Consider the following 25,232-nt stretch of genomic DNA (forward strand, 5'->3'; position numbering starts at 1 on the left):
AGAACGATAGGGTTCGTGCTCCCCAACACAAATCTACTGAAAGTGACGAAGAGTTTCTGGTAGCATGCACGAAACGGATGGCGTAAAGAGGGGAACAACGAAATACCGGATCGCCGCCTCGCTCCGGCCACACGTTTGTCTCCTTCCTCCTCCTTGCTCTTCGCGCACGATTGTTATGATCGACACGATCTAAAAATTTTTAGTTAAAAAATATTTTTATTCAAAATCATTTTAAGTTTTTAATATTTGTTTTTATATTATCAGATTTTAAGATTCATATTTGTTAATATTTTAAAATTATCTTAATTGGAGACATGCTCTAAATTATAGCTCTCGACAATATCTAAAACTTTATAGTTAAAAATTTTTAAATTAAAGATTGTTTAGGGAGGAGGGGGTGTGAAATATTCAGTATAGGATTCCATCAAATTAATATACAAAATTTAATATACTATCGCTAGTCATAAGTGAGTGTGCACGTGTGCATATTTTGTGCTAAAAAACATGTGGAGTGTAACTTGTGGCGCATGACCGCAATGCTTAGCTTGGGGAGCTTATCTGGGACCTAAAAAATATTTTACTTTTTCAATCTTTTTGATTTTCTAAAAGTTATTAACAATATCTTTTATTAATCGATTTACATAGATGGCTATAAGTTTAAAATCATAAAATATTGTACAGGGTAAATGAATGGCCAAAGTATATATAATTTTGATATCATACCATATCAGACTATGCCTTATAAAATAGACTGTAGGGTCTAGTTTGTTCTATTAGTATTCTTTTGTTTGACATTGTAAGTTTGTTGTGCCCCTCAAGTATGAATTTAAATTGAGTTATTAAGAGTTCATTTTATGTTGCCCTTCAAGTATGTATTGAAAATTGAGTTATCAATAAGTGGATATTTAAACTGCAGAAGGAAGATGGTATTTGGCAAGATGTTTTAGAAAAAATATCTGAAAAATTAGTCTTTCCCGAGTAGTTAGAAGGTCAGGCGATTCGCATTTTTCAGTGTTATTGAATTTAGTGAGACGGAAGAATGCAACAGTGGCTAATGTACTAAGTACCTCTCCTGTCTCCTCTTAACGTTTCTTTTAGAAGAGCGATAGTAGGGAAAAACCTACAGGATTGGCTGAGTCTGATTTCTTTAATTTTACCTGTCAACCTAAATGATAATAAGGACGAGTTCATTTGGCAATTAAGGAAAAATGACATTTGCAATGTATTCCATGTATAGAGATATTATGAAAAAAGAGCGAATCTCGGGGAAGACGGTGTTCTGGAACGCTAAATTACCCCTAAAGATTAAGACCCTTCTATGGTATTTAAAGAGAGGTGTAATACTTATAAAGGATAACCTGTTAAAAAGAGGTTAGAAAGGGGACACGAAATGTGTCTTTTGTGGTATTGAAGAATCGATTCAACATCTTTTTTTGACTGCTATATAGCCAGATTGTTGTGGAATGTGTTGTGCATCACTTTCAAGTTTTGACAACCTAGAGATATGATCCATTTGTTTGGTTCTTGGCTATTGAGTTTTGATGCATCGATTAGGAACGAAGTAATAGTGGTTTAGCGGTGATGTGTTGGGATCTATGGTTACATAGAAATGACGTAGTTTTTAACAAAATAGACTAACTCTTTCTTGCAGGTCATTTTTTAGAGGGACATGTTTCTTGCTGGTCATTTTTATAGGGATATGTTGGATCTGACACTAGTCTCAGTTGTCTAAAGGGGAAGAGAGAATGACTTTGAAGGAGGGATGCAGACGAGTTGATGTGGTGGTGCTCAATTTTTTGGGGGGGGAGATGGAATGGAGACATAGGAGAAGAATTGAGAACTAGGTTCTGGCGAGGCATTGTGAGAGCATTGTGTTTTACTTGTTTGTTTGATATTGGGTTGTTTTGAGCCTTGTTTAATGAATTTGGGTCTAAGTATCGTTGGAATTGTATTGTGTGGCTGTACTCGTTCATTTGTGAATAGGGTAGGCCAGAAACATTTTTGTTCCCTAGCTAATTAAAAAAAGATCATGCCATATCAGTAGGTCTTATAAAATAGACTGAAGGGTATAGTTTGTTTCACATGGTAAGTTTGGTGTGTCCCTCAAGTATGAATTGAAATTGAATTATTAAGAGTTCATTTTTGCTATCACTCAAGTATTTATTGCAAATTGAGCTATATATTTCATTTCTTGTTTCTATACTCTTCTCTATTAATAAAATAGGCCCATAGGCACACACTCCCGTACCCGTTGGTTCAAAAATATTGGGGGGGGGGGGGGGGGGGGGGGGCGAATCTGCAGAAAATATAGGAGTACTTGCTTAGTGATTAGAGCGTTCCGTTCATGCGATACACGCTACAGCCAAATGATCCAAGCAAACCCAAGAATGTAAACTACAGCGAGCGAAGCCAGAACTGAAAAAATTCCAGCGGAGCAGCTATCATCTTGTAGCGGTGGACAAGAAGAGCCAAGCAAACAGGGGAACATGCAAGGCCTTGTTGGCTTTGTTATCGAGGCCTCGTTCACTTTGCAAAAAAAAGTGAACCCGATGAATAGTACCACTTTCGTCTTATTTGGTAAATATTGTCCAATCGTGGACCAACTAGGCTCAAAAGATTCATCTCGTGATTTCCAACTAAACTGTGTAATTAGTTATTTTTTTACCTACATTTAATACTCCATGCAAGCGGCTAAAAATTGATATGATGAAGAGAAAGTGAAAAAACTTAAATTTGGATGGCATCTAAACAAGGCCTGAAAGAAAGCTGAAGCCATCACCACCGAGGAAGGCTACATTCCCTGCTCAACCAGGTAGTCGCCCAGCCTTTCCACCACCATGTTGCACTGCCCGGGAGTCATCGGCTCGTCGTAGATGCCAATGATGAGTGCCTGCCCTGTCTTCTTCACAGTGATGCCTCCTGATCCCTGGGGGAAAACAAAACAAGAAACAATTCTAAAGATTTGTGTAACACCACAGAAACGGAGAGGAGCGGCAGCGATGGCCGATGGGCAATCACCTTCTTGCCACGAATGACGGCGCCGGGTTCGCCTTGGATGACCATGTACTTGGTGGGTCCAAGGAAGAGGCCGGTCGGGGCGAGGTGCCCTGGCTCATCGAAATCCTTCATGATGTTGGTCATGTCCTCGGGCTTGAACTGCAGGACGCCACAACAACAAAAATTCACCTGACATGTCAGCGGGATCTATCACGCAAACAATAGCATAACATAATACTAACAGAACAGGGGAATGTGATGGCGGTGACCTCGGGGAACGCGGCGCTCTGAGCCCACACGGCGCCGTCGTGGCCGGCGATGGCCGCCGACGTGAGGTGGTGGCCCTCGATCTCGCACATCAGGTGCTCGTCCACGTACGTCTGCCAAGACATCTTCTTCGCCCGCTGGTCTCGCGCGCACTGGTCGGTCGGTCGCTAAAGGACCGAGAGGGGAGATCGCCGGAGGGCTCTCGTGCTCCTCCTCCCAACTGTTTGTGAGGTGACTGACGGAGAGCGAGCTTTTAGCAGCATGTACGGAACGGGTGGCTAAAATAGAGAAGGGGACGGAGGACCGGATCCCGGCCTCGCTGCGGCGGGCCACACGTTCGTCTCCTCGCTCCCCCATGGACTTCGCCATGTTTCGGGGGCTGCTTGCTGACTGCTCTGGCGATGGCGGGATAACTGAGCGCCCGACGATGGATATGGCCGGAGCGTCGGAGTCCTGCATGCCACTGCAACTAGAGCAAATCCGAGAGTGTGCTTTTCTCAGACTGTCTCCAACGAGGAGACCCAGACCTATTTTTGCGTCCGGCACACTTCTTTGCCTTCCGAAAACATCCTCCAACGACGGACCCATACACCCGACGCATTTTGCCTGCTGCCCTGAGTGCCCGGCAAAAAAGCGTCCCCTCTCTCTCGCTACGCAAATCGCCGTGGCCGAGGCGGAGCTTGCCCGAGCTCGCCCGCGTCGTGGCCGAGGCGGAGCAGGCGGAGCTTGCCCGCGCCGTGGCCGAGGCGGAGAGGCGGAGCTCGCCAGAGGTCGCCCGCGCGTAGAGGCGGAGCTCGCCCGCGCCGTGGCCGAGGTGGAGCTCGCCCGCGTCGTGGCCGAGGCGGAGCTCGCCCGCGCCCGCCACCGGTGTTGGAGGAGGAGCGCGCGGCGAGGCGGGGAGCGGGGCGCGGCCGTCGGGGAGCGGGGATCCGAGGTCCTCCGTGCCGGGGCGGAGCTCGCCCGCGCCCGCCGCCGGTGTTGGAGGAGGAGCACGCGTGGAGGCATGGAGGCCGGAGACGACGAGGATCCTTGGCGTGGTCCTCGACGGATGAGGCGGCGACCTCCGGCGGATTTGGGGCTCGTGCGTTTGCGGTCGGTTGGAGAGGCTCACTTTTGCGTGGCGACTTTTTTTCACTGTGCCGAACCCAAACCGAGATATAGGTGTTGTATTTGGGTCTCATGGTTGGAGTCAGTCTCATGACTGCATAAAATTTTACTACTATAATATAAGGATATAAATATGATGAAAATTAGTCTCTCTTTTTTTTTGCGTGGTGTGCCCACCTTCACTATTCTTTATGTAGATCCGCGCCCCCTGCAACACACCGACTGATGCAACGGTGAACCAACAGAGTTATTTATTTAATTATTAAACTTGAATTGATTGCAACAGTACGTACAACTTGTTACGCGCCCTTATGCCTATCGAACTAAAAATATAAGAGGATAACATGGGTGTATAAGAATCTAAAAAAATATTACAAAAGTCAATAGGAAAAAGACAACCGCGAGACGCCAATAAAACAGTATTTGATTTGAGACAAACAAAAAACAAGAGCTGTAAGAAAAAGAATGTGATTTTTGGACGCCAAAATAAAAGGAAGGAAATCACGTACGTACACGAGTAAACATGAGGACCTGAGTGATGGACCTCCATTTATCGACAAGGGGGATACAATATATGGTTTTTCCGGTCAACAAGAGCTTGTACGCGATTAATACAATTCTGAAATTTTACTTTTTTTAGCGTCTTAATGATTTTAAATGCAAAAACTCAAAAATATAAATTTGTAGATTTCATCGAGAGCTATAATTTTTTATATAGAAAGTATCTCCATTTGACACCATATAAAAAAGATACGACTCTTCTAAAGCGACAAGCGCTTGTACGCGATTAATACGATGCTGAAACTTTATATTATTATTTTTTAAATCTTAATGACTTCAAATGAAAATTTTTAAAAACTAGAGGGTTGTAGATCTCATCGAGAGCTACAATTTTTATATAAAAATCATCTTCATCCGAGATCGTATGAAAAAAGATACAATTTTTCTAGACTAACTGCCACGTGGCAGTCTTGCCGCGCAGCTATGAGCACAGTAGACAAGGCCAATAGGATTAGTTTTTAAAAAAAGTTAAGCCGTGTTAGATTTAAAAATAGTGTTAAAAAATTGTTCATTTATCGACACAATACCGGGCCTTCTCTGAAATTTCAGTCCTGACATCGAAATGATGGGCCCTACTGGGCCTTCTCAGAAACTTCAGTACTCCCGCAAGGCCCAAGGAAGCCCAGCAAATTGCCCGACAAAATAACGCGAAGCAAGTTTGTGCAGTTGCGCAGAAGCACCAAAGGATTAACCTGTGAAGTCACGCGTCGAAGTTCGAACAAAGCAAGCACGCCCCCCACCACGGCCACGCCACCACGAAGAGCGTTCAGCATCCGACGTCACGATCATGGACCAACCTGGCCGCGCCCCAACCTAACACGCGGGTGGCCCGGGGTCGCCCTGGTCGACCTCACACCACACTTGACATTCTGCACTCCATCTAATCTAATCCATCCTGGGAAGGAACGGACTAGATACCGAGGAGCATGCTCCGTCGGTGATATGCATGCATGGAAACCGCATGGTTTGGTGGTGGAAAACGCCGAACCTGCCTGCATTTCTAACCGCTGGCGTAGCTCGGCGGCCTCCTCCTCCACGCATGTCGTGTCGAACGAAAAAGGATGGCGTGACCCAAGCACAAGCACGCATCTGATCTGGACTCTGAAACCTCCTCCTCTCCTCTTTCGCTCCTGACGTTTTCCTTCCTCGTTCGTTCTCATCCTCCGCGCTAAAGTCATGGAGACACAAGGCATTATCGCAGGGATTGAACTGAATCCCATCCCATCCCATCCCATCCCGCGATGGGGACGTGCGCCGGGATAGGCCGCACGGGGCTTTTCGAACCATTTGTTCGATGGCTACAGCACCTGTCACGTTGCACCAGCTGTACAGTACTTGGTTGGTAAAAGGCCCGTAGCAGTGTGCTAATGGCTTGCCAAAAGCGGTATATGCCGGCTCCTTTTTCCCATTCTTCGCTCGGTGCACCGCGCGCTTATTGGATCGGATCAGATGGTCCAACGCCACGTGCCGCTCACTATCGCTTCGTCGTATCTTCGCTAACGTGCTATGACGAGTCGTTGCAGAATCGAGAGGCCTAGAGTGCGTCACGTAGGTGGAAGAAACCCTACGAATCTGTCACGGCTCTGAATCATAATGAAAATACTACTTTATTCATATACACACGCCACCCCGTTTTTCGGGATATAGCCGGATTACGGGATAAGGAGACATCCAGATCCGCGGGCACCTAAGAAAGAGATCGCCGCGAGAGCCAAATCGATCCACGCGCGACACGCCGGTGCTCCGTACGCCACATGGGTTCCGTTCGGCCCGGTGAATCTAGGCTGAAACTGACCGAAAATACTGCTATGGTCGAATTGTTGTGAGAGAAAAAAAAATTTCTGACTGAATAAACAAATTGAATAAATTGGATATGAGTAAGCCGAACAGGGCCACGGTGATGCATCCTGCCGTCAGCCACCACCACCCACCCATGCCGCCGCGTCGCGCGCTCGGCCGCTGGCGAGTCTTGGCACCGGAGCGAGATCGGAAACCTGAGCCGAGGCCAGCCACCCAGAGCCAGCAGGCCGCCGGCGCCGGACGCGGGGAACCTGTGGCGTGGCCGCTGTGTCCGCAGCGCGCGATTAGTTTGGTCGTTTTCCAGCGCAGCGAAGGTTTCATGGAACCTGACCCGGCGTAACCACGCGGTCAGCAGCTGGCGACCGTGTGGTCGCCGGTCTTTAACTATGGCTCACTCGCCAGTGGACGCAAACCGGTCGTAGTCGCAGGTCGTCCGGACCCGTGCGTCCCCATGGACCGGTCGCTTCCTCTGCCCCGGCTTGCGCGACGCGTCTGCCGCAGTTAAGAACCGGCCGGGCGGCCGGCTGTACGGGCGCAGGTCCAAATCCTACACGTCCATCACTGCTTTGAATTTGAAACCCCGCGGTCACGTCACGCCGGCCGCAAAAGTGGATGAAACGACGCCTGGCACTGGTACATTGGTACTAGTACATGGCTTTCGGGCCGATCCACAACGCTCGGTGGCTGTTTAGTTCCTTTCATTTTACAAAATTTTTCAAGATTTTTCGTCACATTGAATCTTTGACGCATGCATGAAGTATTAAATATAAATAATAAATAAAACTAATTATACAGTTTAGACGAAATTCACGAGACGAATCTTTTAAGTCTAATTAGACTATAATTGAACATTAATTGCTAAATAACAACGAAAATGTTACAGTACCATTTCGCCAAAAAAAAAAAATTCGCCCACTAGGCAAGGCCTTGGCTCGGAACACCCGCGACGTGGATAGGCTCACACACAGGGATTAGACGCTCTAACGCCTGACATGACATCGATTCGGTACGCCAAGCGTCGCAGGGACTAATGCTGAGTGAGGATCAGGACGGACACTGGATCGATCGGCTCGAGGAGGCCAATGCAAAAAAAAAAAGGCGAGAAAAGGGCCAGCAAGGCAGCAAGCGATCATCATCAGCCAGTTGACAGGCGCGTTTGGGCACAGCGCGGACGACACGCATCGTGCTCGGCGTCGGCGACGACCCTCATGCGGGCAGGCACGAGAAAAGCCTGTCCCTGGTTGGTCTCGCTGGCCGGACCCCGTGGCCGTGTCCCCGGAAACGCCGCCGGCGCGGGAGCGCGCGCGGCCGGGGTGTTGAAAAGATTATTCGTCCACCCCCTGCCGGGCCCTGCTGGCTGGCCTACGTGTCGTCTCGCCCCGCGGCGTGTCAGGCTCGCTGGGCTCCGCGCGGGACACGCTCTTGGCGCGTAGCTGCGGCCCGGCGACGCGTGTCCGCTCTTCCAGAACTCGGCACGTCGCCGCCATGCCTGTAGTCCGTTCTCCGCTAGGGACGATGGTGTCGCACAACACGTGAGGGGCACTGTTGTTCGAGTAAGACTGGTACTGTTTCTCACGGAAAGGAAACCGATGAATTCATGCCGTCCTTGCTTCGAGACCCACAGCAAATGATGCGTTTCGAGGCGCGTTTTGTCACTTGATTGATGTGGTTAGGAGAAAGAAACATGTTTGTTGTTGGCCTTTAGTATTACTTCCGGGTGCACGTTTCTGTTAACCTGATATGATGACGGAGCTGAATTCGTCCGTGAACTGTGTGATGCTTATTTCCTCCACTCAAAAAGCTCTAGGTGCTTTTCAGAAAAAAGGGTCTTTAGCACTAGATAGATTACGTGAAAATGACGCCGTGCCTAAAACGCTCATGAACTCTCGTCGATAGATCATGGGAAAATGACGTCGTGCCTAAACATCGAACAACTCTCATGAATCCCGACTCGACCCGTCCCGTCAACCTACTATTTCCTACCGTTGCCAATCTCTTTCTCTGGACGCCTGCTTCTCGGTGACGTGTAAATCTGCCACACCGTAGGAGCACAATCACCGCAGAACGGAAAATGTATCTTACCGGATCCAGCTATCTACAGCCCGATTGACCGGTGCTGATATAATTATATATGATTGTAAATTATTATCGACTAATTTAGTGTAAAAAAAATACTATTCTAACTAGAAATTTATAATCGATTATGACCGAGCCAACGGGCTGCTAATCGCAACAACCCAGATCAGACACCACGTGGTACCCGTAAAGCACACATTCCCTGCGACGGGACGTGGGCCACCACGCCGTCACCGCATCGGCCCCATGCGTGACAGCGTGAGGGCTCAGAACCCAAGTGAGTACGCAACCCACCCTGTTTCTCACTCCCCACGTCTTCACCTGCACTGCACCACAGCACGGTAGCGGTCCAGCGGCATCCCCCCACTCCCCAGGGTGCGAACCAAACCGGGGCCCATGCGCGCGACGCGAACGGAGATGATGAGGATAAGATCAGAGCCGTGGAGCGGAACAGATTCCGGGGCGAGAACCCAGGTGTGGCAGCGCCGCAGTGGCCAGCCCGACCCAACCCGCCTTTATTAACGCAGACAAACATGGTCCGGCGGCCCACCACCCACTCGTGTCAGCGTGGGGTCGCAGCCTCGCAGGACGACGCGATTCGTGCCACGTATGTACTCGCCGCGACGCGACGGCACCGGCGCGGATGCGAGGGCACGAAAACACGAAGCGCTGCAAGAAAACGCGCGCGTTACCGACCGTGCGTTTCTTTTGGTTTCCGCACCGAATCGCGCACGTTACTCGCAAAGCTGGTAGCGTTGGTCAAACGACGGACGGACGACGTACCGCGTCTGAATCCTGAAAGCCGAGCGTGCGCGTTATCCCGCCGGGGCGGGGCGGGGCGCGGCGCGGCTCAGGGGCGTTGCCGTCCGCGCCGGGGCCTCTGTATATAAACGTGCACCGCACCAGCGCCGCGGAGGCCGACGCGCAGGCACTCCGCAACGAAGCGGAACGAAACGCAAGAGAGCAGCGTTTCTCCTTGGGACGGGTGAGCTGCTAGCGAGAGCGAGACGGGGTGAGGCAGTGAGGCTTGCCGTTGCAGAGCGACATGAGCTACCGGCTCGGGGACGCGGCGGGCCGCGAGGAGGGGGACGAGGAGCTGTTCGAGACGGCGTCGTCCGTCTCCGGCGGCGAGTCCGACGACGACGACGAGCGGGACCAATTCCCCGGCGCGGCCGGGGCCGAGGGCTCGTGCGACCACCAGGACCGCCGCGCGTTCGTGCCGCAGCCGCTGCGGAGGATGAACTCGGACAGCATCTACGACATGACGTCCATGATGTCGCAGCTCCCAGCCAAGTAAGTGCACGCGCGCGCCTACACCTCCCGCCTCCCGGGACCCGGCCGGCCGGCGAAATCACAGCAGGCTCTGAAGCTTTCATCAACCCATGGTCGTTTTACAGTAGAGTAATTTGCTCACGAATCGAGGACTGGTTTTGTAGAAAAGGGCTGTCGCGGTACTACGAGGGCAAGTCGCAGTCGTTCGCGTGCATGTCGGAGGTGCGCTGCCTGGAGGACCTGCGCAAGAAGGACAACCCCTACAAGCAGAAGATCAAGTCGTGCAAGAGCTACGTCGCGCTGGGAGGGATGATGGCCAAGAAGCAGCCCGCCTCCAGCTCCTGCGCCAACCTCGACCTCGTCGCCGCCAACGGGTTCAGGACGCCGCCCATTCGGAACGGGTACCACCAGTAGAGGCAGCAGGGGCTGGCCGCTGGCGAGAGAGCGCTGCAACTGCAGGAACACGTATTTGTTCCTCGAGGGTCGCTGAACTGTTTTTTTTTTCTTTATTTTCTTTTTCTCTTTCTTTCTACCTGTTCTGCGGGTGATTTTCTTCACGGGCGCATTAGTCTGTGAGAATTTTACGAGGTGGTGTCAACTGTTACTTGTTCTCCTATCGGTAGAGTACTAGAGGAACTTACCGTTGACCGTTCTGCACTGTTGCTGCTCGGCAAAAGAAACTGTTCTTTGGGTACTACTGTAAATACGAAGCACGGTCCTACCCATGGCTGGTGTTCTGATTTGGTTACAGACAAATATCGTTGGTTAGCTAAAAAAAAAAAATACGGTTTATAAGCCAAACGAACATGACGTTAAGCTCTGCTGCGCTCAAGCATGGCTTGATCTACTTATCAGCTATGGTCTCATAACAAAACAGCATCAGGCTGATAAATTACAAAAACCATTAGTCAAATAGTACGACGTACTCTGTTATTCCAAACACATTCAATACTTCCAGATTCATACTTTCATACTGAGGATTCATAATTGGAATTGTATTTTTTTTCCAGACAGAATGGAGCACCCTCTCCGCCCTAACTAAAAACAAACCGTAAAAAAGCTAGAGAAGTCATATTTTTCTCAAATTTAATTATATTTATAAAAAATAGTATCAATATCCATATCTCTAAATTAATTCAATATAAAATACTACTTTCATTCAAAATTGCAAGTCATTTCTAGCTAGTACATAGCTTGATAGATATACGTTATATCTACATACATCGTAAATATGTATCTTAAAAAGCTAGAACGACTTATAATTTAGAATAGAGAGACTATATTATCTAATTTAATAACACATATGCAGTATTATAAATGGTAGTATTATTTGTTTAAATTGAAAGTTGTTTAGCTTTTTAAAAAGGGACTGCACTTTCTTTAATGGTGAGAGTACATCTTTTTATTACAAGGAAAACATTGACATCAGATATGCACACAGATGACAGATCTCTCGCGCTCTCTACAGCAATACACAGATCTCCCTATAGCCAAATCTCTCTGGACACCCACAGGCCACAACATACAGTTCTGTCCCTAGGGATTTCCGCAGGCTGTGCAAACTCATGCCGGTAATTACACTCTGCCGATGTACAAAGAGCAAAAAACAGATGCGGAAACCATAGCAGATCCACCTAGCAGGCTCGAACCTCAGTCAAACGGCCAGGTGGTGGCTCGCAGTTGCCAGTAAGCTTCAAGGACCCAAGGAAGCAGGAGAGTTTCCTCATGATGGGCTTGTGGCGAACTACTACTTGCACTTCGACAACGTCCTTCCCGTCATCGGCATAGTTCTCATAGCCCTCTAGATCTTCTTCGGTTATGAAGACTGCATCACTACACCCAGCGGGGCTTATTGGTCTGGACAGCATACTTCGACAGCAAGGTAAAACAAAATGCTCGCTGTCAAACTCGGTGGTGACGTAGCCATCAACTTCAGGGTCTCCAAAGGATGATTCACTGGATTCTTCATCAGATGTTACTGAGTCTTCATTTGAGCTCTGAATTGAAAGACATCTGTTGCTCCACGTGCTCGATAGTTCACTGCATTCCTCATAAGATACTGCTGAGCAGGTTGGGTTTGAGCTCTGTATGGAAAGGCATCTCCCATTTAGCTCGCTGAACATTTTAACAGCCTGCAGCAAGAAGTACCATATTTCAGCAACTGGATCATAAAATTGGAGACCAAGTGTCTGAGCGATAACTAGGATAGAATAGATGTGATCATCTCTAATACAAAACTGCCAAGGAAGTCAAGTAGCGTGCCTGCCACTGAGCTGGCGCTAAAAGCACTCTGGGCCTCACAGACCTTGCATGATCCAAAGCTAATTCAGGAGTCATATTTCTGTACTTGATCTGCATTAAATAAGTACGTTAAGTTTATATTAAAATGCACAGTTACGAGACAGCTAAACCAGAAGCAAATCATTTTTTCTTACCAAAAAACACAAAACTATAGTAGTGCTTCGTCCCCTTCCAGCCTTACAGTGGACATAGGTGCTACCACCTTGCATTTCATTACCTGGAAAAAGAGCATTTGTTGCCTTGCTGCCTGACTTACACACAAACCACACAGAAGCAGGCCATATGACACTTTTACTACATACTACTACTATATTGTTACTAAAGCCATGGAGCATTGGTCTTCTGGTACAATGTTTCTAACTATCTACTATTTATAAACCCTATCATACAAAACGAGGCAACGGCCAAAAATAAAAAATAAAAACTGAAGGTCCGTTACTATTTCATACTGTGAACAAGCACTGTCTTTTAACATCTTGTTATTTGATCCAACCAAGGGCATTTGCTTCTAAGGATTATCACCAGATAACATCACTGGGATAGCATTAATTCAAATAGAAATGCATAGTACAATTGTTATAAAATAATGCCAATGACAACAGTGGTTAGCACAATTTATAAGCTATCTTTCCTGCCCCTTAACTGATTAAAGAACTACATCTTCTAATCACACCATACGGACATAATGACACCTGTTTTACTACATACTACTACTATATTTTTACTAGATAACATCAATGGGATAGCATTAATGTCAAATAGAAATGCATAGTACAAATCTTATAAACTAATACCAATGACAATTGACAACAATGGTTAGCACAGCTTATAAGCTATCTTTCCTGCTCCTTGACTAATTAAAGAACTACCACTTTTAATCACACCATACGGATTAGTTCACAGCATTGTCACAACTGACATGCATCATGATAACTGAAAAAAGACTCCCTCTGTTCCAAATTATAGATTATAGATCACTTTAGCTTTGTCCTAATTCAAATTTCTCTAACTTCGACCAGGTTATAGAAAAATACATTGATGTATGCAGCACAAAATAAGAAAACTATCAAGAAATATTTCATGGTGGATTTAATGAAATGATGTTGGTGCATTTTCCTACAATGCTGAAGTGACCTATAATTTGGAAGGGAGTACAACTTTATAATAGCAATCATAATTCAATTGAAGAATAAGCCTTTACATTCAAGCTGACAAAATGTCCAACAACAGCCAAAGATAATATCAAAGTAACACAGATGACGCATTGCATAAACCGTAGCTGACCACTACAACTACTTGCCTGATCTGAACTGGCACCACTAAATTAGCAACCTAAAACTGAGATGACATCATCAAGACAAGTTGCCTGATGATGGATTAATGGAGCACATATAAAATTCCAAAAACCCTAAGAAGCAAAAAGAAAATGAAAACATGGTTCAAAACATACTTACAATGGATAAAATCCACTGCCCGACAAATATGCTCCAGGGAGGGGGCAAACAGGTAGTCCCTTGTGGGAATTTCGAGATGATTGATTCCATGAGCCTGAAAAATAGAATTATATGATTATTCAGACATAAGTTGTAAAACCTGCCAGATATGGTATGGTACCATAACACTATCTTGCTTGCTACCTGCCTACCTCCCTATCTCATGTGCACCAGTGCCAACCTAACCAAGTGATTTTGTTGATTGCACAATTCATAAGGAGGCAATGAAATGATGTACATCATCAGAATGCAAAGACGACGATTTTTTTTTTTTTTTTGCCTACTTCTACAATGGCTTAAAAAATAAGTGCCTCCTGAAGCTGGATCTACAGCTTCCCAACTTAAGTGTCAGTAAGTTCACGATGTACATACTTATTAGGTTAGAATATAACCTGTAGTTCTCTTGGTCAAGTAATAACATTATAAGTTCAGAGACAAATAAAGTTACTCCTGCAGCTACGAGAGGTAAAGGAACATCTACCTGGTATAGGGATGTTGGAACCAGAGTTTCATAGGCTTCATTCAGTGTAACAACACCTCTTACACCAAGTTGCTTTAGGCGCGGAACGTCGCTAGAGAACGGAACAGCACCTAGCAAAACATACTGAAGGTAGAGGGGGTTAAGGATATATCAGGCTAAAATGTCTATTGTATATTAAGAAGGAATGACTATTATTAGTCCATCACCAATTTAACTGATCAGCTCTTACACCTCAATAATAATAAGACTGCACGTATATTTGATGAAATTTAACCGGGCACACAACGCTAGGCCGCTAGCTGTCCCCAAAAACATGTCTCAAAATCGCACCCCCTAAACACTAATAACGAAACCAGAACATAAACTTGGAGACAGGCAAAAGATCAGCACCTTGTCGACGCGATCCCACCAGCGGAACTCGCCATCGAAACGGTTGCGGAGCACGTTGTAGAGAAGCGTCGGATAGAACAGGACCCTGGCGCCGGCGCCGACGAGCGCGCGCTTCGCCCGCAGCCGCACAACCGCGACCACCTCCCAGTCGCCGCCGCCACCCCACGATCCCTCCTCCTCCCACTCATCGTCCTCCACCTCCAGCCCATCCCGGAGCTCCCGAATCCTCATGCCCGCACGCCCGGATCGGAGCCCCAATCCGACCGGCAAACCCTAGGAGCCAACGCGCTCTGCTGGCGTCCTCCCGCGCTCCTCGATTTCAGGGAGCGAGATGGAGAGAGGGGCAGGGATTTGTGGATCGAGAGAGGATTAATCTACTGGCTTCGAGACGCCAAAATGGGAAGGAAGGGGGGCGGCCGCGGCTCAGCGAACAACCCAGGTGGACGACGGCGACGGGAATAGGTCATACGTGGCGCGTATTAGGCTGCGTGTTTGCGACAAATCTGCTTTCCCATCTGTTTAGCTCTGATCAGCGGATGAGACGATGAGTAATGGCTGAGTGTGCTTTTTGTGAATTGGTCCTTGGATGGTTGGATAATTATCTAGATCAGAGAATTTTTGAATTGGTCCTTCTATCAATCTATCTATAGGTTCGCACTTTTGTATGTGCACGTTGCAAACAAAACATCAAAACAATCTTCTTACTCTTTTTTAATTCTTATCATGAAAATTGTGGCGTATATTGAAATCAAGAGCACCACTATGTAAATTAGATTATGGCCACGCTGTATAATAAACTCAAATGCTCACAAACGTGAAGCGCCAAAAAAAAATAATAGATGTGCATGTAGTAATATTTTTTGACATCGTCCTAAAATAACCATCCAAAACTCTAGACGTCGTGAGTTGAGTTTCAAAAAAAATAGCAATGTTGCTCCTTTTTATTAGAGGAATTTCAAATTAAAAGAATTGAAGAAAGTTTAGCACAACTGTAATTTTGAGATCAAAGTTATAATTGCATTTTATAGGATAAATCAAAATAGTTTTATAAATATATATGTATTTAATATAAATTATAAACAAACTTATTCATGTAAATATTCTCATCGTGCCTTCAGCTCCAAATCCTGCATTTTTAAAAGCTACAAATACCCAACTACGAAAAATCCATATATTTTTTTGGCTAGAACTATTGAAAGGTCCTAATAGCTAGAGGGGATGAATAGCCTATAAAAATTTGTACAACAACACTAAACAAAATGATTAGACAATTATAAGACGAAACAAATGTTGCGCTAGCCTACTAAAATACAAACCACCTACCACAATTCTAGTCTCTATGATCTCTAGGCATACAAAGGCTATGTCACTACACTAAGTTAGTGAGCTCTCAATGACTAACTAAAGAGACTCACTAACCACTAGATATGACACAAGCTAGCTCTCAAAACTAATTACACTAAAGAGCTTAGCTACACTATGAATGTAAATACACAAGTGATTGAGATATTTATACTGCCATGTAGAGAGGTGTGTCAATCACAAGATGAAGCCAATCAATTTCGATAGAGTCCCGGTGACAAGATGTGACACAATAATTTTTAATCGAGGTTCATATGCTTATCGGCAGGCTACTCACAGTTGTGGCTGATACACTCACTTGGAGGTTCACGCGTTAATTGGCATCACACGCTAAACCCTCGATAGGGTGCCGCACAACCAACACAAGATGAGAATCACACAAGCCACGAGCAGTCCACTAGAGTACCTTTTGACTCTCCACCGGGGAAAGATCAAGAACCCCTCACAATCACCACGATTCGAGCTGGAGACAAGCACCTTCCTCCGCTCGATGATCCTCGCTGCATCAAGCCGTCTAGGTGGCGGCAATCACCAAGAGTAACAAAGCGAAATCCACAGCGAAACACGAATACCAAGTACCTCTAGATGCAATCACTCAAGCAATGCACTTGGATTCACTCCCAATCTCACAAAGATGATCAATCTATAATGGAGATGAGTGGGAGGACTTTGGCTAAGCTCACAAGGTTGCTATATCAATACAAATGGCCAAGAGAGTGAGTTTGAGCCGGCCATGGGGCTTAAATAGAAGCCTCCCACGAAATAGAGTCGTTGGGCTCTCACTGCAGCCCAACTTGGAGCGACCAAACGCACCGATCAGATGTGATCGGACGCATGCCTCAGCGTTCGGTCATCCGATGTCATCCACGTGTCACACTCGTTTCCAATGCTAGCCACGCGATGCCAACGGCTAGTAGCTGTTCTCGCGCGCTTTAAGTCATGACCGGTCACGCCGTCGTGCAAACCGGTCATGCCGGTGCCAAGTCAGCCATGTGCGCGCACCACTACTACGCCGTGACCGGACACTCTGCTGAGATGACCGGACGCATCTACGCTTGGAGTCCGGTCACTTCCAGAGAGGTTCCAGAGCGGCCAAATCGTAATCGGACGCGTCTGGTGCATCTCTACCGGACGTTTCACAGCGTCCGGTGCAATACCCTAGGTTACACTGCCTCGGCCTCTACTGACCGGACTCACAAGCCTGCGTCCGGTCACTGCGAGAGCAACGTCTTGTCACGAAAATCAGTGACAATCACCTCCTTTACTTCACTAACTTCTCCACCCTTCCTCAAATGTGCCAACCATCAAGTGTATCACCTTATGCACGTGTATTAGCATATTTTCACAAATATTTTTAAGGGTGTTAGAACTCCACTAGATCTAAATGCATATGCAATGAGTTAGAACATCTAGTGGCACTTTGATAACCATATTTCGATACGAGTTTCACCCATCTTAATAGTATGGCTATCGATCCTAAATGTGATCACACTCACTAAGTGTCTTACCAAACCAAAAAGCTCATATCAAATTTCACATTTGCCTTGAGCTTTTTGTTTTTCTCTTTCTTCTTTTTCAAGTCCAAGCGCTTGATCATCATCATGGTCACACCATCATCATGATCTTCATTATTGCTCCACCACTTGTAATAGTGCTACCTATCTCATGATCACTTTGATAAACTAGGTTAACACTTAGGGTTTTATTATTTTACCAAAACCAAACTAGAGCTTTCAACTATGTCAAACAAGATCCTATACTCATTTAGAATAGAGGGTACATCTATTACTTTCTTATGATGAATATTGATTATTAATATTTAATTTATTTTATTCTTTCTTTGCAGATGATGCAGGAGGAGCATTAAAAAGAGGGAAAACATGGCGATAAGTAGAAGAGGAACTTAGATGCTCCTACTCCTAAGTTATAAACATGTCTAAACTATAGTTAGCTTGTTGCAAAAAAAAGCTATCGTACCTTGGTCAAAGGAAACACTACCTTATACCTTACAATATATTAAGAATTAAGATCATGACAGCTTCCAACGTGTTTATACTCTACAATATATAGATCTTAATCGTTTATATACATTTGTTAATTCAGGCCTAGAACTAGCCCTACATTGCCGACATGATTCCACAGATATCATGCTCCTTTACATAGTATCATTTCCTAAAGTATTTTTATGGATATCCATGGATCCACCACTTCATCACATATGGATTGAGTGGATACATGTACAACCGAACAAGACCTAAGAAATAAAAAAGGTCATGTTCACTTCTTTTGTAATCCGTACTTTTTCAGCTTGCTTTTTTTTGTCAGCCGGAACAATATTTTTCTCTCACAACAAATCAGCCGGACCAGTGTTTCGACTTGTTTTTTCAGTGAAGCGAACGGAGCCAAAATATGCTTCTCTTCTACCTTCCCTTCTCTCTCCACATATGGAGTTGGCTCCCACTTCTATACATTGTTGGTAATATATAATAGGTGGATCTAAGATCAATTCCATACAACAGAGTTGTCATACCCCTAGCTTATTACGCTATATGGCGGCCTGGAAAATGAGGCACAGAGAACACCGCTAACCTCATGGAGGTGGCTGGAAATGTAAAAAATCGCGTAACGACCAGGCCAACAATGGCCCGTTTGTTTCCGCTTATAAGCGGCTTGTTGGTGGAAATAAGCGAGAATCTCGCCAAACGCTTTGCTTATTTCCACCGATTCTCGCTTATGTGGTAAGCCGCTTCAGAGATTCAAACTACGAGAAGCGAAAAGCGAGAAGCGAGAAAATCTTCACTTAGATTATAATCCAAACGTGGCTAAGAGAAGCGGAAACAAACGGGGCCGATGCATCGACATCTGATTTTGTTTTTTTCCCTTTTATTAGCGGACGTCACCTCGTGACCTCAATGGCAACCGGCCTAATCACCGAACACGCGTCGCTTTCCGCCTGCAGCTTCCATAGACGGCAGATCTCAGTAGATCACACCCAGACTCCAACCCCCGCCGCATAGGGTACAGCCACACTCGGGAGGGGGCCCACGGCTACGCTCCAGACCAGACCCTGTCGTCCGATCCCGACCGCACCCACGCGTCGAGACTGCTTGTGGCTTTCAGAAACCCCGGCTCTGGGACCGCGGCGTACTGGCGTAGGCTCACCCACGGCCCGCTCCCCTCCGGCCTCCGTCTTGGTCTCTCGCCGCGAGTTCGTGTAGGCCGCTCGACGCGTACCGTGGGCCGGACCAAAGGTTCGTTTAGCCCGTTTGTATGGGCCAAAGGGAAGCCAACCCTGAAATCACTCCAAAAAAAAAAGAGCAACACGAGACGCGGCCTTTTCTCAAAAAGTGGCACCCGACACCTGGCGTGGTCCCCGAGTTAGTGAAGCAGTTACGCCGATTAGTGTTCAAAAAGGGTATGGAAAATCCTTGCTAGAGGAGTTTTTTTAGCTTCTCATGCAGCAGCATCATGTGTACAAAATTGTGCCCGGCATCTCTTTTGAAGTTTTACCATTTCTCCTTCTCCGCATGCACGTGCTTGTCACGTTTCTCCTATCCAACTGCGCATGCAAATGCAAAAGGGATCTATGGCCCAGTGGTAGGAGCGTCCAGCCAACCTTTGTGTCGTAAATTTTTCTAGATTTTTTTTCTAAAAAAGCAGGGTATACACGTGTACACATCGGGAGGTCAGAGTCTCCCAATCTATTTCTTTGCATGTGTACGGTTATGTACTGACGCGTACGCGTGTATGCGTGTAGTGCGAGTGTGGAGTCTATGAGTCATGTGCGTCCAAGTTATACCCGATCAAAGAAAAATGTTCATGCAAACCGGTGCTACACTTCTCCTTTCCAATTGCATGTGCATGCAAACCGGCTTTGTTAAACAAGTCGCTATGATCATAGCATCACTAAAAACCAAGTGTGTAATTTCACACAGTTGAAAACTACAATGACTTGTAGAGAAAAATTATATATATATATATATATATATATATATATATATATATATATATATATATATATATATATATATATATATATAGTACTACCTCTGTCCATAAAAGAAGGCAATTTTTATATTTCGAGGAGTCAATCAGTTTAAACTTTAACTAAAATTATATAAAAAAGTGTTAACACTCATGAGACAAATAAGTACCATTAGATTAGTTATTATAGAATATATTTTTATAATAAATCTATGTGGAGACATAAATACTAATATTATTTATTGTAAACTTCGTGAAACTTAATCTAGTTTAACCGGCACGATTCCCGTAATTGTAATCTTTCATGGACGGAAGGAGTTAGCAACCTCGGTCAACGTACATTTTCTTTTAAGAATGATGTTGGATTAAACCCCTCCCCCTTTTAAAACATTAGGCTGTCTCCAACAGGAGACACGTTGTGGAATCTAAATTTAAAATGGATCTCTAACACAATACCTATAGCCTCCAATAGAGTACCTATATAGAAGACCCATTTTAGGTGCCAGGAGAGGCATAACTACAATCTGAGTATCATCTCTCCTATAGACCCATTTGCATAAAAGAGTTGTCTTTTATATCTTGTTGTTGGATAAGACCAAAAATATGTATTGAACCATTTGTCTATAGCGCTTCTCAAAGGATGAATGTGTCTTATATTTTGGATCGCGATACTAGAATTTCTGCTATGCAATTTGCAGAACAGAGAAGAAGTCGGAAGTCAACTATCTGTGGGCCATCTGTCATCCAATCAGCTAATTGCTAATATGAAGCCACTAACGTCATGCTGGTCCCATCAAGAATTAGCCAAAGATGGCTTTGGCCCCACTTGCGAAATTCTTCTGTGTTAGCCGGGGGCATAGACGACCTTCGCTATGGCAACAATGGGCAAGCTCCCCTAAAAAAACACACAATGGGGCTTTGAATGTGGATAGGACTACCGATGACAGTGGTTATTTTATTTTGGCATTGCTGATGCAAATCAATGTTTTCAGCAACAATTTTTTATAATACCAAAAGTCCTGTGGGAACTGGTCGTCCAGACGTTGGCTTTTGCTCGTGCAATGAACCATTTCGATCTTTTTTTAAAAAAAGAGTTCTTCAATCTATATACTCTTATACTCTTATAAAGCTAATCCTCACCAGATGATTTTTCTCTTCATAAAAGATGTCCACATCATTCATCACTAATATATCTCTATCTCTATAACTAAAACATACGGATTGTCAACATCTACCCGGCAGGACCAAAACACTCATACGATTCATATCCGGTAGGCAAATAATCACCGCATCTCATGCGATCCATATCCGGCAGGCAAATAATCACCGCATGGAGACCCTGGAAGGCAAGTAAATAAAATGGAATAAAACGGAAAGAGAATTATGGGAAGAGAAAGGAATTTATTGGAATATCACCACGCAATGATCATGATCGTGATCCAAATCTCGTTCGTCGTCCTTCGCGTTGCGTGTTGACAACAAATACTTTTTTCCTAAAAATGAATTATTGCCATGCCTCATGCGGGCTATGATACTGTAAGTCCGAGTATACATGTTTTTGCAAGGCAAAGCATGGATAAATTCAATTCGATACCTAACAATAAATTTTCAGCCTTCGAGGCAACTGATGTTTATCATAATTTTCAGACAACAAGCTCCAAGCTTAACTTTTATTTCAGATCCATTACGATAATGAATGTGTTTCTAGACATTATCATGGTATAATACACGTGAAAAATTGAATTGATATATTCTTGGTTTGAACTTGGCTAACAAACATCTTATTCAATTTATGTTGCACCCGTTGCAACGCACGGGCACTCATCTAGTGTGTGTGTGTATATATATATATAGGAAAAAAGTCTACTTAACCCCCACCTTTCATACTTGGTCTACTTCACCCCCCAACTATGAAACCGTCTGTTTTACCCCCCGAACTTTCTAAAACCGTCTATTTTACCCCTGTAGCAACCCGCTGTTACTGTAGCAAAACCGCCGCTGAAAAAACCACCCAGGGGGTAAAATAGACGGTTTTGGAAAGTTGAGGGGGTAAAACAGACGGTTTTATAGTTGGGGGGTGAAGTAGACCAAGTATGAAAGGTGGGGGGTTAAGTAGACTTTTTCATATATATATATATATATATATATATATATATATATATATATATATATATATATATATATATATATACCTCTGTCCACAAAAGAAGGCAATTCCCCTATTTCGAGGAGTCAAACGGTTTAAACTTTGACTAAAATTATATAAAAAAGTGTTAACACTCATGAGATAAATAAGTACCATTAGATTAGTTATTATAGAATATATTTTTATAATAAATCTATGTGGAGATATAAATACTAATATTATTTACTGTAAACTTCGTAAAACTTAATCTAGTTTGACTGGCATGGTTCCCGTAAATGTAATCTTCCGTGGACGGAAGGAGTTAGCAACCTTGGTCAATGTACATTTTCTTTTAAGAATGATGTTGGATTAAACCCCTCTCGCTTTTTAAACATTAGGCTGTCTCCAACAGGAGATCCATCGCGGAATCTAAACTTAAAATAGATCTCTAACATAATACATATAGCCTTCAACAGAATACCTATATGGAAGATCCATTTTAGGTGCTAGAAGAGGAATAACCCAAATCTGAGTATCCTCTCTCTTGTAGACCCATTTACAGAAATAGTTGTATTTTATATCTTGTTGGATAAAACAAAAAATAAGTATTGAACCCTTTGTCTATAGCACTAACCAAAGAACGAATGAATCTTATATTTTGAGTCACGATTCTTGGAGATGATCTTACTAGAGAATTTCTGCTATGCAATTTGCAGAACAGAGAAGAAGTCGGAAGTCAACTATCATCTGTCATCCAATCAGCTAATTGCTAATACGAAGCCACTAACGTCATGCTGGTCCCATCAAGAATTAGCCAAAGATGGCTTTGGCCCCACTTGCGAAATTGTTCTGTGTTAGCCGGGGGCATCGCCGACCTTCTCTATGGCAACAATGGGCAAGCTCCCCTCAAAAAAAAAAAAAAAATGGGGCTTTGAATGTGGATAGGACTACCGATGACAGTGGTTATTTTTTTTGGCATTGCTGATGCAAATCAATGTTTTCAGCAACAATTTTTTATAATAACAGAAGTCCTGTGGGAGCTGGTCGTCCAGACGTTGGCTTTTGCTCGTGCAATGAACCATTTCGATCTTTTTTTTAAAAAAAAAGAGTTCTTCAATCTATATACTCTTATAGAGCTAATCCTCATTAGATGATTTTTTTCTTCATAAAAGATGTCCACATCATTCCTCACTAAAAGTCTATATCATCCCTTATTAATTGCCAAACCCCACTAGATGGTTTTTCTCTTCATGTAAGGTGTCCACATCATTCCCCACTAATAGACCCCATTAGATGTTTTATCTTTTCATGCAAGGTGTCCACGTCATTCCTCACTAAATCCATGTCATCCCTTATTACTTACAAAAAAATGTCCACATCATCTATATCATGTGCAATATTTAAAATCTTTAATCTATTAACATACGAGTCATCTACATAAGCTATTTGTTTCATCACCTATTCTTTTATAATCTAATAAATATTCTATTCATTTTTTCTATTAGCTTACCGATTTTTGCCAAATCTGATACAATAACATGCAAGTCAAATTCATATATATATATAGTATACAGAATATCATATAGTATACAGAATACCATATAGTACTGCTATGTATACAACACATTTATTTAAAAAATCCCGCAGCAACGCGGGTTATGATTCTAGCTAATTAAAGAGGAATTACAATCAGCGCTGCCAGCAGCTGAGTTACAATAGATGGAGCATTTTCTCTCTGGACTGCACAGTTTTTTTTTTTTTTTGCTAATTGAGCTAACTCATGGGTAACTTTGTTGCACTCTCTTCTAATCTTCACCTCAGGAAGTAGGAGGATGCATGGAGGCTTGAATATCTCTTAAAATAGCTATCTCAAGTGATCTTTCTTCCTGTGGTGAAGTTAAAGAAGAAACTAAACACCACAAGATGAAGCATTCGATCATTTAGATGCAAGAACCATAGGCTGCAATGCCATCGTCGTTGCTGCTTTTTCTTAACACTAGCAAATGCCCGTGCGTTGCTTTGGGAGCCTTAAAATTTTCAACACAGTAAGGTATGCAAAAATAATAATGGATCATGAGACTTAAAATTTCCAGCACAATTGGAGTAAGAGAAAAATAGTGGGTTCAAATCAATAGACAAATAAATAAGTTCAATCTCGTCTCTTTTGGTTGGTTGCCATGTATATACAGACAATAACACTTGCAGAAAAATGGCCAGCCAATTCATAACTACAATCATGTGTAAGGGATTATATCTATTCCGGTGACTATCAAAGAATCAACTCGACCATTTAGCACCAGTCCATGATTTAGAAGACTAATAAGTAACTCGGTCCAATATTTGGTCTTAAATCAACATCTAGGATGAAGCACAAAAAAATATCTATTTTGAATTAGAAAAAAAATTGGTAGACAAAAATAGAAACCGATGTATGTGAATGATAGCGAGTAGAGCAATCTGCTATTTGCTTCTCTTAAACAGCTCACAGAATCGGTATCCTCTGCCTCTTGGATAATGAGCTTCCTCTTGCTGGTCCAGAGCCTGAAGGTAGAACCCATAATACAAAAACGCTATTAAATCACTTACCATTAGACTTTTTGCACAATCTGAAAATACCGAGTACTCTAAAATTGTGAATGACAACCTACCTTCTAGACCAAACAAATTGACTGATCATGCAATCAAAATATGTATGAAGCAAAATTCAGATAGAACTTACAAATACAGAAATCTTTATTTTGCAAAGCTAAGACTCCTCTCACAAAGAGTCATTTTCCCACAATTTTTCATGCCATGTTTTTTCCACCCACTACACTGATATGCAATGTTGTCAGCCTGTGCTCCTGCAATCAGGCCCTTCTAATCCCTTTAATTTTTCAGAAGTGCCAAGACAGCGAACAACCTCACACACATGCTAGCAGCCAGTCAATGGTCCTAAAATACTTTCTTAATTCTTGGTACCAAAGGATTGATAATGAATAGCCCCACATTATAATACACATACTAAGAAATCATA

The 25,232-nt window shown here is 44.1% G+C and overlaps 3 protein-coding genes across 4 annotated transcripts; 1 reads left to right on the forward strand and 2 right to left on the reverse strand.

Moving 5' to 3' along the window:
- Positions 1–2,294: 2,294 nt before the first annotated feature.
- On the reverse strand, positions 2,295–3,519 carry LOC136512972 (profilin-A-like). Of its 2 annotated transcripts, XM_066506972.1 has the most exons (4): positions 3,267–3,519; positions 3,019–3,156; positions 2,757–2,926; positions 2,295–2,512 (listed from the first exon to the last, which is right to left on the reverse strand). In XM_066506972.1, the coding sequence occupies exons 1-3, from the start codon at positions 3,387–3,389 to the stop codon at positions 2,792–2,794; spliced, it is 396 nt and encodes a 131-aa protein (XP_066363069.1). In that variant the 5' UTR covers positions 3,390–3,519; the 3' UTR covers positions 2,295–2,512; positions 2,757–2,791. The 2 variants fall into 2 exon arrangements, with proteins under 2 accessions (XP_066363069.1, XP_066363068.1); XM_066506971.1 differs by lacking the exon at positions 2,295–2,512 and having other exon boundaries at positions 2,553–2,926; positions 3,267–3,518.
- A 6,043-nt stretch (positions 3,520–9,562) lies between these two features.
- On the forward strand, positions 9,563–10,786 carry LOC136512729 (protein OXIDATIVE STRESS 3 LIKE 4-like). Its single transcript, XM_066506730.1, has 2 exons — positions 9,563–10,101; positions 10,245–10,786. The coding sequence occupies exons 1-2, from the start codon at positions 9,854–9,856 to the stop codon at positions 10,492–10,494; spliced, it is 498 nt and encodes a 165-aa protein (XP_066362827.1). The 5' UTR covers positions 9,563–9,853; the 3' UTR covers positions 10,495–10,786.
- A 640-nt stretch (positions 10,787–11,426) lies between these two features.
- On the reverse strand, positions 11,427–15,267 carry LOC136512000 (uncharacterized). Its single transcript, XM_066506010.1, has 6 exons — positions 14,746–15,267; positions 14,356–14,478; positions 13,836–13,929; positions 12,516–12,598; positions 12,343–12,432; positions 11,427–12,212 (listed from the first exon to the last, which is right to left on the reverse strand). The coding sequence occupies exons 1-6, from the start codon at positions 14,974–14,976 to the stop codon at positions 11,715–11,717; spliced, it is 1,119 nt and encodes a 372-aa protein (XP_066362107.1). The 5' UTR covers positions 14,977–15,267; the 3' UTR covers positions 11,427–11,714.
- Positions 15,268–25,232: the final 9,965 nt, after the last annotated feature.

Source organism: Miscanthus floridulus, chromosome 16 (genome assembly GCF_019320115.1).
Source record: "Miscanthus floridulus cultivar M001 chromosome 16, ASM1932011v1, whole genome shotgun sequence".
Classification (NCBI taxonomy): Eukaryota; Viridiplantae; Streptophyta; class Magnoliopsida; order Poales; family Poaceae; genus Miscanthus; species Miscanthus floridulus.